Below are 15,000 nucleotides of genomic sequence, written 5' to 3'. Positions count from 1 at the left end.
ATCTGAGCCGATCTCGGACCGAACACTAATTGTGTGGCTGACATTAATTGTCATTAAAGTGTTGAACTAGTTCCTCACTGCCAGACCAACACACACACACACACACACACACACACACACACACACACACACACACACACACACACACACACACACACACTCAAGGCTACCTTGTTTATGTGCACTTTACTGCACACTCTCTCTCTCTCACAAACACACACACACACACACACACACACACACACTCTAAATCAGACGTCTATAAGAGCGGCGGATCTATTTTAACGAGTGCTGGCTGGTGATGACATCATACATGGGAGCGCCAGCCTTCAAGAACAGGTAAAACACCTCACATAAACCAGCTTTTACTAGTTGTGTGTGTGTGTGTGTGTGTGTGTGTGTGTGTGTGTGTGCATTTATATGCATCTTTCTTTACAGTAACTGGCACTGGCTGTTTTGGGGTCGGTAACATTTTTAAAGTGTTTCTGAAAGAAGTCTCTTAGCCTCACCAAGACTGCATTTATTTGATCAAGAATGGTATAGTGGGTGGTTGCCAGGGTGTTGCTATGTGGTTGCCAAGCTATGCTGGGTGGTTGCAAGAGTGTTGTTATGTGGTTGCCAGGGTATGTTTGGTGGTTGCAAGGGTGTTGCTATGTGGTTGCAAGGGTGTTATGTGGTTGCCAGGGTATGCTGGGTGGTTGCAATGGTGTTGCTTTTTTGCCTTTGTCGCCATTGGCTTTTGTCTTGCTTAGTTGGGGAGATTTAATTTAATATTCAGCAATATTATTGATCTCCTGCATTGACAGCATTATATGAGAACTGAGCTGAGCTGGACGATGACATCACGGTTTTCTCCAAAGTGGCTATATATATATATATATAAATTAACTAAATTAATAACTTTTTTTTTTTTTTTTTACAACAAAAATGAACCATCACTGAACTTACTTACGCTGGACTGTGACACTACTCTCTTCTGGAAACAAACTTAGTTGCATTATTGTCCTGTTATCTCTGTAAAGCTGCTCTGAAACACTCTGTACTGTAAAAAGCGCTGTATAAATAAAGTTGACTTGACTCGTTGCTAGGTGGTTGCCAGGATATGAAAATAATAACGAAAGCGTATTAGTGTGGACAAGGCCTTGAGCTGAATGTTTTCAACGAACCACACAAGATAAAACCCGTCCTGCATCATTAGATCGCGAACAGCAATTCAACAAGCGCCTCCTTCCTGTCACACACAGGACCTGAGTGAGAACAATGAGCCTCGTCACACACACAGGACCTGAGTGAGAACAATGAGCGTGTCTCACACACAGCGCTGGTTTACGGCCCGCAGATATACGGCTCATTAGGGCCCTCAGGAGCCCAGCTGTGTTTGCGGATCGGCCCTCGTGAGCTTTGTTATGTGAGGAGGCTTTTCACACACACTCACACACACTCACACTCATTGTGTGCTAATGACGCCTTTTAAAACACCCTTCAGCGGGAGATACGCAACACACACACTGAAGGGCTCTCAGTCACTTTCACCAGTGTGCTGCAGGAAGACCGTGATATTAAAAGACCAAATTCAATACTTGTGCTTATTAATGATGCCGACCACTTCGCTCGTTGCGTTCATATTCGGCACATAATATGATCATCAATAAGCTGAGTGCTGAATTTGGTCTTTTAATATCACTGGTTTAATACATTAAGGCTGATTTTAGTGATTTCACCGTAATATCAAATATCAGCACAATATGCATAGCCGTTCAAAATTTTGGGATTGATAAAATTTTTTATGTTTTCAAAATAAGTCTCTTCTGCTCACCGAGGACGCACTTATTTAATTAAAAATAGGGAAAAAACAGCAATATTGTGAAATATTATTATAATGTAAATCATCAGTTCTCTATGTGAATATATACCAAAGTGTAATTTATTCCTGTGATCAAAGCTGCATTTATTTAATAAAAAAAATACAGTAAAACAGTGAAATATTATTATAATGTAAATCATCTGTTTTCTATGTGAATATACAGTGTATTTTATAATATTAATATTATATAAGTGTAATTTATTCCTGTGAATTTATCATCATTACTCCAGTCTTCAGTGTCACATGATCCTTCAGAAATCAGGATAATATGAGGATCTGATGATCAAGACACAGTTATGATTATTATCAGTTTTGAAAACTGTCATATGTTTGTGTTACAGTTCTGTACACTTTTTTTTTAGGATTCATTGATAAATAAAAAGTTCAAAAGAACAAATTTTTTTTAAAATAAAAAGCTTTTGTAACATTATATACACTACCGTTCAAAAGTTTGGGGTAAGTAAGTATATTTTTTTGGGGAAAGAAATTTAAAAAGAAAATGAATACTTTTATTCATCAAGGACGCATTAAATTGATCAAAAGTGACAGTAAAGACATTTATAATGTTACAGATATTCTATTTTAAATAAATGCTGTTCTTTTGAACTTTCTATTCATCAGAGAATCCTGAAAAAAGAATCTGTTTCCAACACTGATAATAATCATAACTGTGTCTTGATCATCAGATCCTCATATTACACTGAGTTCTGGAGGATCATGTGACACTGAAGACTGGAGTAATGATGATAAACTCAGCTTTGATCACAGGAATAAATTACACTTTACTGTATATTCACATAGACAACTGATGATTACATTATAATAATATTTCACAATATTACTGTATTTTTGATCAACTAAATGCAGCTTTGCTGAGCAGAAGAGACTGTGTGTGTGTGTGTGTGTGTGTTCACATAGTTTTAAATTGTAATAATTTCAAAAGGTTTGATTTTTTTGCAAAAGAATGCATTATAATAAAACACAAGTGCTCCAATCACATTTAAGTGCAGAAAAACTTTCCAGTTTGCATTCAAATTCAGCATTTAATTTAATTTAAATTTGTTTAGAGTTTCATTTAATCTGTAGATGTGTGTGTGGAACACAGTCAAGTCTTGTCACACAGCATGTTTCAAAGCATCACCGGCATGTTCAGTTATTTCACGTCAAAATATCGTCAGTCTGAGTTAAGATGATGATAAACCTGGAAATGGACGGTCAATTCGAGCACAATGCATTGTGGGACACATTATGATTTCTTTCAGGGAACCCAAGTAGTGTGTTCAGTTGCACATTTTAGCAAATGGAGTAGGTCACAGAAGTATTATATGCAGTTTACTTCAAAAATAATACGAGCAGTGTGATAGTCACATGACTCATGTGGGAATGAGTGAATGAAGCAAAATGTTGTGCAGTTTCACTTTAACAAATGTAGTACTTTAAAAACGTATGATAGAATGCTATAGTGAGCAGGGCTGGAGTGTGTGTGTGTGTGTGTGTGTGTGTGTGTGTGTTTGACTGACCTCAATGACCTGCTTGGAGTCCAACCTGAAGTTAAAGTCCCCGAAGATGAAATACGGCAGTCGCTCGAACCGCTGATCCGTGATCCTGCAGACACACACACACACACACACACACACACACACACACACGAGTCAGACATGATCTGTGCAGCAGCCCCACCTAGTGGACGAGTGTGTGTGAGTGACAGATGATTGACAGCCGATCGGCAGTGATGTCACACTCTTACTGAACATGAGTGTGTGTGTGTGTGTGTGTGTTGAGTTCACTCTCAGGACGATTCATGAAGTGCCGAACTCAAGAGGTCTCAGAAACGCCTCTTTCCGCTTAAAAAACGCACCTTAAGCGAGGGATAATTAACTCCCATAGCAAATAATTTACTTGAGAGAGTGATGAAGAATTGGAGGTGTAGTGTGTATGTGTGTGTGTGTGTGTGTGTGTGTGTGTGTGTGTGTGTGTGTGTGTGTGTGTGTGTGTGGATTAATGGAAAGAGGATGCTAGGCCGGCTAATCGCCAGGATAAATCTCAGCTCACTCCAACACCTAATAACAATGTATTTATGGCCCCGTAAAAGAGAAGGCTCTCCGCGCTCGTAAAACACACACTTCTACATCTCTGAAGCGTCACTGGCACTCGAGCTCACCATCTCACACTCGTCTGAGCAAAACATCTCAGAAGAGCCAGTTACTCTCAGTATATATATATATAATATGATCAGACACCAGATATCATGTGACGTGTGTCCACTAGTGTGATCAGGACACTACAGCAGAATACAGTCACACACACACTGAACACACTGAAGCATTGCTTGGTCACTGGTTGAGCTAAACTGGTATTATCTAGTTGTGTAGTTAAATTTACCAGCTGACAGATATTCAACATAATTCATGTGTGTGTGTGTGTGTGTGTGTGTGTGTGTGTGACAGTCTAACAGAAGATGGACAAAACCAGTCAAATATCAACTGAGTTCTGCTCATATTTTATCACCGTTTTATAAACTATAGCGAATAAACTGATAATGTGAGGAATGTTGAAGTGTGTTATGGAAATTTTACATTTAGATGTGTTTCTTTTGCTTTTGTATGGGTACAACTTGTATTAACGTTGAACTTTCATTTACTCATAAGCATTTAAAGGAATATAATCATATAAGCTGAAGCACAATAATAAAATAAGTAACCAAACATTTAGAGATGCATAAGTTAGAATAAGCTTGCAGGAACAATATGTTCTAAGAAGAACTAAGTAGCAAAAAGACTTTGTGTTCTTCAAGTGACCTTTTGTATTCCAAGTATGAACAACATATGTGTGTGTGTGTTTTGTTAGAACTAAAGATAGGCAATAGGTGTGAAAAGAAAGAGCAGTGACTGAGAGCTGGGGTTTTTGTGCAGACAGAGCATTGTTCTGTTCAGATAGAATTTATGATTAGACGAGATCTTGAACACGGACGTATACAGACGTTTCCTTTTAAGGTAAACGAGAGACAAATCTTTATGACAAGATGCAACCCACTCAGGATGTGTTGAGGGTATATAACCTGGGCGAAAGGGACTAGCCTTCGCCTTCTCATGTCAGATGCTCTCTGCGTGAGAATGCCATGGGCCTTCTCATACTTAGACACTGTCTGTATGTTGAACGCCTATTTCTTGCAAGAAATAAAATACTTTGTTTAATCTTTTGAGAATCGACTTTGTCTCCTTCATCCAGGTTTGAATATTGATAAATTTCCACAACAAATGGCGACGAGGATGCGATTGCAAAACCGATGATCGTCGTGAGGGGAACAGTTGACTGGCCATCCCGAGAGAACACTCTACGGCTCGAAATCCTCAAGTTTAAGGAAAGAGAATTGTTCAACTCCTCACGACGACCTAGGGGGACGCAATTAAAGAACTCACAGACAGTGAGACTCACAAGACGGTGAGAGGAAATTTCTTATGTAACAAATAAGACAAATTTTGTTGATTGATATTTGCGTATTGAATATTTTTTCCTAAAGAGTCACGTTTGGGATAGACCTGATAGCAAGTTCCCAAACAGGTCCGGGATAAGACCACAAAACGTATTAAAATTTCCCTAAAGAGCCAGTTTTGAGAATAGGCCTGGAAATAATTTCTCAAACACCAGACAGAAGCACTGGTCTGGGAAAGACCTATATTGACGAATAAAGGCAATTTGGAAAGACCTGCATCGACGGATGAAGGCAGGGCGTGGGGTGGCTGCGCCAGGGAAAAGTTAATACGTAGAGGAGAGCGTGGGTGGCTGCGCGAGGAAAATTGATAGATAAATATAAAGTAATAAAAGAATAAATAAAAATACGCAAATATAAATTAACAAAACAAAATTAAGTATTATAGGGAAATTGAACAAACAAAATTGTAAAAGTAAAAATGGGTAATGAAAATTCAAAAAGGAAAGATGAAGAACATGTTGATTTCTCGAAAGGTTCATGCAAAATGCAATATGGGTTAATGGGGGTTTAAGTGTGTCACATTTGACTAAGACTAAAGCAAATTGGTCGACTCACGTTGTCAAGAAGAAAGACAAGACACATAGCAATCTTGAAAATGACGGATCTGACATTGTTTCTTCTTCTCCCTATTATGGCGATTTTTGTTTTGTTTTGTTTTTGTTTTTTGTGAGAATAAGAGAGGAGGACAGGACGCATCCGGCTCATCTTCCAACTCCTCGCAATCCTAACCAGATTCCAGCCGCCGCAGAAGGACGGGGTCACGCAGTTCCTAACGCACCACACAAAGAACCATGCCACCACTCTGCAGCCCTCCAGAAAATGAGAGTAAAGACTTTGTTCTTGGATGGATTGGACAGTGATAGTTCAAAAGCAATTCAAAAGAGCTGTGTCGGATGGCAATTTGCCTCCACAGTAGAAATGAGACAACACGCAAGACATCATGAAAGTGCAGCGGAAAATCAACGCAGCCAAGCAAGACAAAGACCTCATGTGGGCCCTGGTGACAATGCAAGGTGTGTATATGGGCAACAACAACTCCAACCATCACCAAATGAACCAGAGAGGCAATGGCAGAGGAAGAGGAGAGGACGTGGTCGGGGAAAAGGACGAAACAGTCAACCATTTCAACAACAACGCAAAGAGCCCTATGACAAATGTTTTAATTGTGGACGAAAAGGACATTGGCGTGATGAATGCCCACACGGCAAAGGCGGGAATCAGGCGGATTGAAAGGAGGAGGAGGGGTGAGCGACGGGGTTCCTGTCTCTCCAACTGATGAGTATAATTTACCTTTATTTTCTGATTTCTGCTCTATGCAATGAAGACTTGCTTGCTAGGGTTTTCTATAAGACTCATATTTCTTTACCCTTGATAGAAATGACTGTTAATGACGTATCTTTACTATTTCTGCTTGACACGGGAGCTTCCAATTTGGCAATTAAAGCGACAAAGTTTGAAAAACCAGTTCCACTATCTGGGAAGACGACTTCTTCCAGAAGTGCAACTGGTCATGTGGTCATAGAACAATATTCGAAAACCCTTGAGTGTTCAATTGAAGGGGGAAAATAAAATAAAAATTAAGCATTGTTTTTTAATTACTAAGTTATGTCCAGTGAATTTAATGCGAAGGGATTTACTTTGTAAGTTGGGTGTTTCTGTTCATTGTAGTGATCAGGGCTTATCAGCTGACATGAGAATGACGCATGAAACTGAAAGCACAGAGGATTTTTCTCTGTTTGTATATGAATGGCAAATTTCTGACACATGGCTGACCACAAAGCGGCTCATGGCAGAGTGTTGCCATCTTCTGAATCTATGAGAGACTCAGATTTACATTGCACATTCTCATGTAAGCACTGATCATGATGATGAATATGCACAGCGATGATTTAATGTTGACATAGAAATTGTGACGACTGACTATGTGTATTGAACTGACCAATGATGTGTTTTGAATGTGAAATTGACTGACAAACAGACAGTGTTTTATGACATGGAAAATGCACTAGCCTCATATCGCTGGCCAAACCAGTGAAGGCTGAATGGCGTGACGCGGGTCCCTTCATGGCCAGGTGCCATGAACTGACCGACTGGGTCATAATAGATTAAAAAAAAAAGAATGATCTGCCAAAGTGAAAATACCGTTTGATTTAAACAGCCATGTCATGAAAGACTGAGAGTTTGAGAGCAGTCACAGTGTTGGATGAGGAAGTGAAACTAAACAGACTGAGTTTAACACAACTCCCTGTCATAACAGACGGGTTGGAGAGAGTTTCCAAAATGTTTATGGGCTACCGATAAAAATGATGTCTGATTGCAGATTGTGAGCCGATTCAAATAAAGACCAAATCCGACTATAGACCAAAGGAAAATGCAGTATCCACTAAAAAGGAAGTGGCAGTTTGTAAGTGCCAGGCTCATACTTCGGGTAGTGATGACGTTTCTAAGGAAAACAGGGTGTCAGAGTTTAGCAGCGAAGGCTGCAGCTCGATTTCCTGTTCAGATAACCATAGCAATACAGCTGAATGAGGAACTAGGTGACAGAAGCGATGAAACAACACGCTTCTGCCTATGATAAAGAGAGATTTACAAGGCAGGCCGTGAATATGAAAATGGACAATGGGGCCCCAGCTAATAATAATAAACCATGTTTACCTTCTCATTTTCTTTCAGGTATATGCAAGTTTGATGCATGGATTGGACCATGTCTCAAAAGGGAGGATGTTTACTATTATGCAAAATAACTGATTTACCAAAGTTTTTTCCACAGTGGCAGCAGATTTTCGCAGCAGATGTTTTGATTTGTGGTATTAACAATGTGGGCAGGGGTCAGGCAATGAGACAGGGGGCCATCCCAGGCCGCAGAGACCATTCTCAAATGTAATGCTCGATTATATTGAATTATTACAATCTGACAAAAAGAGATACTGCGTAGTGGCAGTCGACATGTTTTCAGAATGGGTAGAAGCCATGCCAACAACAAAGGCAGATTAAAAAAAGGAATGGCAAAACTATTCCTACAAGAAATTATCCCACCATGGGAATTTCAAATCCTGAAAAATTATTAAGTGGCAATGGTTCACATTTTGTAAACAGTGCAATTTCAGCAGTTGAAGCATTCCTGGGTACATCCGGAATGGGGAGGAGCTAACTTACATGAGAATGAGAAAGAGGGGCTGGGAAGCACGAAATCCTCGAACATTGCCTGACACCACTATTTGTGAGCATGACATGTTGCAATATTGTGTTGAGCTGGATAAGGTGTTCTGTGATATCTCAAAACAGGTCCAGGCAGCAGTTGCAGAGCCAGCTGAGACGGCCCTGCACAGCTTCCGAGGAGAGTTCGTGTTGATAAAGGATCTGAGACGAAAGCATTGGAAGGCGAAAAGGTGACAGGGACCATTCCAGGTTTTGCTGACAACTCAAAATGCGGTGAAAGTCGAGAAGCATCAGCTCATGCGGCTAGCTGCAACGGAAGAAGAATCCCACTCAAAGCTAACGAGTGCCAAACAGAGATCAGACTAACCAGAGACGTGTCATACCGTAGGTTACCAATGTGAAAACCACCGTCACTGGAGAGCAGACGAATCAATAGTAAGAGACGATTGTGCAATTTCAGGAGTGGTCAGGACTGTATCAAGGACTTTGTGGAACTTTAACGGCGTGGGCATTGAAATAACCTGTCTGATCATATCAACTAGACCTGCCCTGAGACCAAAAAATACATCGAGAAACGGGACTGATATCGTTCAAACAAGAACATTTTCTCGCCTGACAAGGTTGTAATGTGTGGCAATAGGTCACTAAATCTTATCCTCTTAATTGGTGTGGCTGTAAGCCTAGCACGAGATGATAGCATATAGAGGTGAAAATGACAAAGGGAAAATGGGGTAAGACCATGTATTTTTGTAAGGATCCATGTCAAGGGCAATATGTGTACGGAGGTAATCAGGATGCTATCAGAGAGGGTCTATTGACCAAGGCGGGGTATGTCTCACTTCAGGGTGATTAAATTAGAATATTAGAGTGATGCCAGAGTTTTTGGAATTAGAAGAAATCACTGAAAATTTAGGAGAATTAATAGGGTTAATTCCATGTACTATGTAGAAATTACTGAATGTGAAAATTCTATAGAAATCAAATCAATATCTTCAAAGAAAGTCAAAAGTCAGAACCCATCAGAACACAGCACTAGAGACTTTGACAATGTATGGGCAGTGAAACCGCAATTAGGCGACGTATGTCTATGTAAATTAGGGACCCAACAAGGGGCAATAATGGCTGGTACAGCACACTGTAAAACCACGATAATCATGAATAATAACAAATGTATAACATATTATTGGAAAATATGCAAAATGTTAGGAACCTCTTGTTGTTTTAATTTGACTGGCGTCTATCAAAATGTATCAGACATAATAGAACACATGAAAATGGCCATAGCCACTCCAGATGAAATGTCATCTTCACTAGATAATTGGTTCTTGGGCCTGCAGGGGTGGACGAAATTGTTAATAAGTACGATTATGCCAATCGGATGTTTGATTTTCATTTTGATTTTTCTTTTAATGATTCCATGTTTAATGAATTGTATTTCTAGAATCACTGCTAAGGCAGTGACTGCCACAATGGTGAGAATGAGTCCAGGGGAATGCACAACAGTGATAAGTAGAGCACCAGAGGTGAAGTTAATGTGTCAGTGGCTGATGATGATGAGGATTATGAGAACAAGAGCGAACATGAGTTTGACTAGGAAATTAAGTAACCATGGGAAAATTTACCTGTTGTGAATTACTATGATTATGGAAGAGTAAATGTAAAATTGTGTGTATGTTCTTTGAATGAACATATGGGGGATTGTTATGGAAATTTTACATTTAGATGTGTTTCTTTTGCTTTTGTATGGGTACAACTTGTATTAACGTTGAACTTTCATTTACTCATAAGCATTTAAAGGAATATAATCATATAAGCTGAAGCACAATAATAAAATAAGTAACCAAACATTTAGAGATGCATAAGTTAGAATAAGCTTGCAGGAACAATATGTTCTAAGAAGAACTAAGTAGCAAAAAGACTTTGTGTTCTTCAAGTGACCTTTTGTATTCCAAGTATGAACAACATATGTGTGTGTGTGTTTTGTTAGAACTAAAGATAGGCAATAGGTGTGAAAAGAAAGAGCAGTGACTGAGAGCTGGGGTTTTTGTGCAGACAGAGCATTGTTCTGTTCAGATAGAATTTATGATTAGACGAGATCTTGAACACGGACGTATACAGACGTTTCCTTTTAAGGTAAACGAGAGACAAATCTTTATGACAAGATGCAACCCACTCAGGATGTGTTGAGGGTATATAACCTGGGCGAAAGGGACTAGCCTTCGCCTTCTCATGTCAGATGCTCTCTGCGTGAGAATGCCATGGGCCTTCTCATACTTAGACACTGTCTGTATGTTGAACGCCTATTTCTTGCAAGAAATAAAATACTTTGTTTAATCTTTTGAGAATCGACTTTGTCTCCTTCATCCAGGTTTGAATATTGATAAATTTCCACAACAAGTGTCTGAAAGGAGAGCGGTTTGAGTAAAGCGTCTCTCCCTCTCTCTGTGTGTGTGTGTGTGTGTGTGTGAGAGGCTTTATCTCAGTAATAGGCATGTCTAATGCGCTGGTTTTGTCCTCGGACTCGAGTCATGAGCGGCGGGTCAGAAGGTAACGCTCTGTTTACACGCTCGTTTCCTAAAGCTCTAGCGCTGACTTTTAGCCCGGCCCCGGGGCCCCCGAGGGCCACACATTACACTGCTCAATGGGTCAGGTGGGGGGTCCCACACACACACACACACACACACACACACACTGTAACAGACACACACACACACCATCCATATTCATATTCTATCCAGATCCTGTATTATGAGCCTGTTCACACCAGACAGGAGGAAACCACCACATCATTCCAATAAATAATATTATGCAATATTTATTTATTATTACATTTATTATTGTTTACATTATATTATTAATTTTGGAAAAATGATATGTAAGATATAGTTTGTTTTTGTAGTTACATGTATTTGTAATATTAATTATTATTTATCTATATGGCATTATTATCAAATGTTTTTAATATAATAGTATTAATTACTTTATTTTATGTTATTTAAATTACAATTAAAATTTTACTGTACATATTGTGTCTGTAGTAAAATGTCTGTTTTTAATATTTGTATTTAAAAAATATTTATTTTAAATCATTTTTAAATGTATATACGGTAAGATATTTTTGTCTGTAGTAAAATGTTTATTTTAATATTTATTACCATTTAATACTTATTCAAATATCTATATAAATCATTTTATTTAAAATGTGATATATACATAATGTAATATATATATATATATATATATATATATATATATATATATATATTTAAATAACATGTTTAATTTTATAAATCACTCATTGAATATATAAATATTAATGAATTAATTTTAATAAATTAATAAATCACTAAATACCTAAATAAATATATAAACATAAATAAATGGTCAGTAATGCGTATGAATGTTGACAGGTATGGTGTGCTGGTGTGTGTGCGTGTGAGACTACTGTGTGTGTGTGTGTGTGTGTGTGTGTGTGTGTGTGTGTGTGTGTGTGTGTGTGTGTATGTGTGTGAGTGAGTGTGTGTGTGTGTGTGTGAGTGCGTGTGTGTGTGTGTGGCGTCCCACTGACGCTGCTGTGGAGACACCAGTGAAGCTCACAGCTTTTGTCCCGCCGGAGCAGAATCAGGGAATGTTGGTATTCCCGGGAATGTGTCGCTGACGGCTCAATGGACCACCGAGGCCTCGGGACTGACCTTTGACCTTCAGAGGTGACCACCCTCTGACTGATGCCGTTCACAACATTCCCTCGGAGCTGTCAGGTGTGTGTGTGTGTGGTAGAGAGAGAGTTTGTTTGTGTGTGTGTGTGGTAGAGAGAGAAAGTTTGTGTGAGTGTATATGTGTGTGTGATAGAGTGAGTTTGTGTGTCTGTGTGATACAGTGAGTTTGTGTGTGATTGTGTGTGTGTGTTAGAGAGAGTTTGTGTATGATTGTGTGTGTGTGAGTGAGTGAGTGTGATAGAGAAAGATTGTGTGTGTGTGTGTGTTAGAGAGAGAGTGAATAAAGGCTAATTTATTTTTAAACTGTGTATGATTGTGTGTGTGTGAGTGAGTGTGATAGAGAAAGATTGTGTGTGTGTGTGTGTGTGTGTGTGTGTGTGTGTGTGTGTGTGTGTGTGTGTGTGTGTGTGTGTGTGTGTTAGAGAGAGAGTGAATAAAGGCTAATTTATTTTTAAACTGCGCTGTGGTTTTCATACTTCTTCATTGATGGCAATTACACATGCAGAGAGAGCGTGTGAAACCTGAGGGAGGGGCTCTAGCGGACCAATCACAGTGCTTGCGTGCGCGAATAATTGACGTGTTGTTACATTTTTGTAGATGTGCGCGTCAGGGCTACACACACTACGACACCGCTACGGCATGAGCTCAACGCACACGTATAAATTGGGCCTGAGAGTGAGTGTGTGTGTGAAAGTGTGTGTGTGTCTCTGTGAGTGAGAGTGAATGTGTGTGTGTGTGAGTGAGTGAGAGAGTTTGTGTGTGTGTGTGTGTGTGTGGGGTGTGAAGGGGCCTGGCTGACTGATTAACCTTTGACCTCTAGGCCTCCCAGGGTGAGAAGGCAGTGAACAAAGTCAATGCTGATCGACACTAATACCTCCATTCACCAGCGGCGCACTAACACACACCAGCAGACACAAAAACACCACAAATCACTGCCACACACACACACACTCATCCCCGTCCGTCCAACACACATCTCACATGAACTTTACACACCGCAGCATCTTCATCACACACACAATACCACTCATCAAATTACTCACACATGAAGAGAAACATATTAAACTATATTAATAGTACAGTTTAAATCCGTGATGCAGACGACGCAACATTTATATAATATACATACATTACCTTGTATATACATAATAGTGTGTGTGTGTGTGTGTGTGTGTGTGTGTGTGTGTGTGTGTGTAATAAGTATTATTACTATTATTTTTACGTAAAAAAACTTTTTTGTATTTGATTGTTACTTAACCTTTATAAACATATGTGTGTGTGTGTGTGTGTGTGTGTGTGTGTGTGTGTGTGTGTGTGTGTGTGAGTGAGTGAGAGTTTGTGTGTGTGTGTGTGTGTGTGTGTGTGTGTGTGTGTGTGTGTGTGTGTGTGTGTGTGTGTGTGTGTGTGTGTGTGTGTGTGTGTGTGTGAGTGAGTGAGAGTTTGTGTGTGTGTGTGTGTGTGTGAGTGAGTGAGTGAGAGAGAGTTTGTGTGTGTGTGTGTGATAAGTATTATTACTATTATTTTGATGTAAAAATAAACTTTTTTTGTATTTGGTTGTTACTTAACCTTTATAAACATATATGTGCGTGTGTGTGTGTATAAGTATTATTACAATAAATAAATGAAAATCTGCTATTTAAATGTCATATCTGTTGTGTAATGCTTGTTTTCTTTTTATGTGTTTACTAGGATGGTGAAAAACAAAAGCAGAAACTGTTAAAAACTTTCCACTTATTGACACATTTGGTTCTCTCTCTCTCCACATACACACACACACTCTCTCTCTCTCTCTCTCTCTCACACACACACACACACACACACACACACAGCTCTCGCTCGTTCTCTTTCCCTTTCAGCCTGTTGTTCTGGGAAAAGCCAAAAGGGAAACATTTAGCTGGGAGTCTCTTTGAGTCGGCTGACAGTTGACTGATGACCATCCATAAAGTGACAAAGAATAGTTGTGTGGCGTCCAGAACGCCCGGCGCTTCCCCCTGGGAAACTAATTGCCCTGAATTGTTAACGGCAACATTATTTTTCTGCCAATCACGGCTTTTCAATGGGCCAGAAATGAGCATGAAACAAGCCTTTTGACTGAACAGAAAAGTTAAATGTCTCCAATGTTGATCAAATTAACTTCAGCGGCCTGACAATGGACTATATTTGTGTGAAAATAAAAGCCTGGCACAAAGGGGCTCTTTTAGCCCAGATTTCACAGTTGTGATGTAAAACCGCTGTGCCCTGAACCTGAGCACATCTCCTGAAAGGAAGAGCAAATGGGAACATATCTGAACACACAATAGACACCAGGAACTGATCCGTGTCGCGTCCAAACCAGACAAATATGCTCCTTTATATCACACATGCATGAGCGTTCGGCTCCAATTATGAGATGTTTGTGATGCCAGACGCTTTCCAAACGGGTTATTATTAACCAACACTCTTCCAGTAACTTTAATAGAACGTTATCTGGTCTTTAATAACACTATTTATACATCATTCATGGAATGTTTTCTCTGCTATGTTTCAGTTGGACATTTTTTAAATGTAACTTGTTTGGGAATGTTCAGAAAACATTCAAAAGTAACGTTCCTTTAAAGTGTGAAGAATTAAAAGTAACATTCCTTTAATGTGTGAAGAATAAAAAGTAACGTTCCATTAAAGTGTGAAGAATTAAAAGTAACATTCCATTAATGTGTGAAGAATAAAAAGTAACGTTCCTTTAAAGTGTGAAGAATTAAAAGTAACATTCCATTAATGTGTAAAGAATT

At 39.2% G+C, this 15,000-nt stretch overlaps 1 protein-coding gene across 2 annotated transcripts in view; it reads right to left on the bottom strand.

Annotated features, from left to right (window-relative positions):
• Positions 1–15,000, bottom strand: part of inpp5a (inositol polyphosphate-5-phosphatase A) — a 186,064-nt gene that overhangs the window by 46,334 nt on the left and 124,730 nt on the right. For both annotated transcript variants that reach the window (XM_079635786.1, XM_079635785.1), the window contains exon 9: positions 3,385–3,469. In XM_079635786.1, coding sequence (XP_079491912.1) covers positions 3,385–3,469 — 85 coding nt within the window. The remainder of the gene's footprint in view (positions 1–3,384; positions 3,470–15,000) is intronic.

Source organism: Phoxinus phoxinus (assembly GCF_949152265.1).
Source record: "Phoxinus phoxinus genome assembly, chromosome: 14".
In the NCBI taxonomy this organism is placed as follows: Eukaryota; Metazoa; Chordata; class Actinopteri; order Cypriniformes; family Leuciscidae; genus Phoxinus; species Phoxinus phoxinus.
The sequence above is the reverse complement of the archived record's forward strand: the minus strand, read 5'-3'. Positions and strand labels throughout refer to the sequence as shown.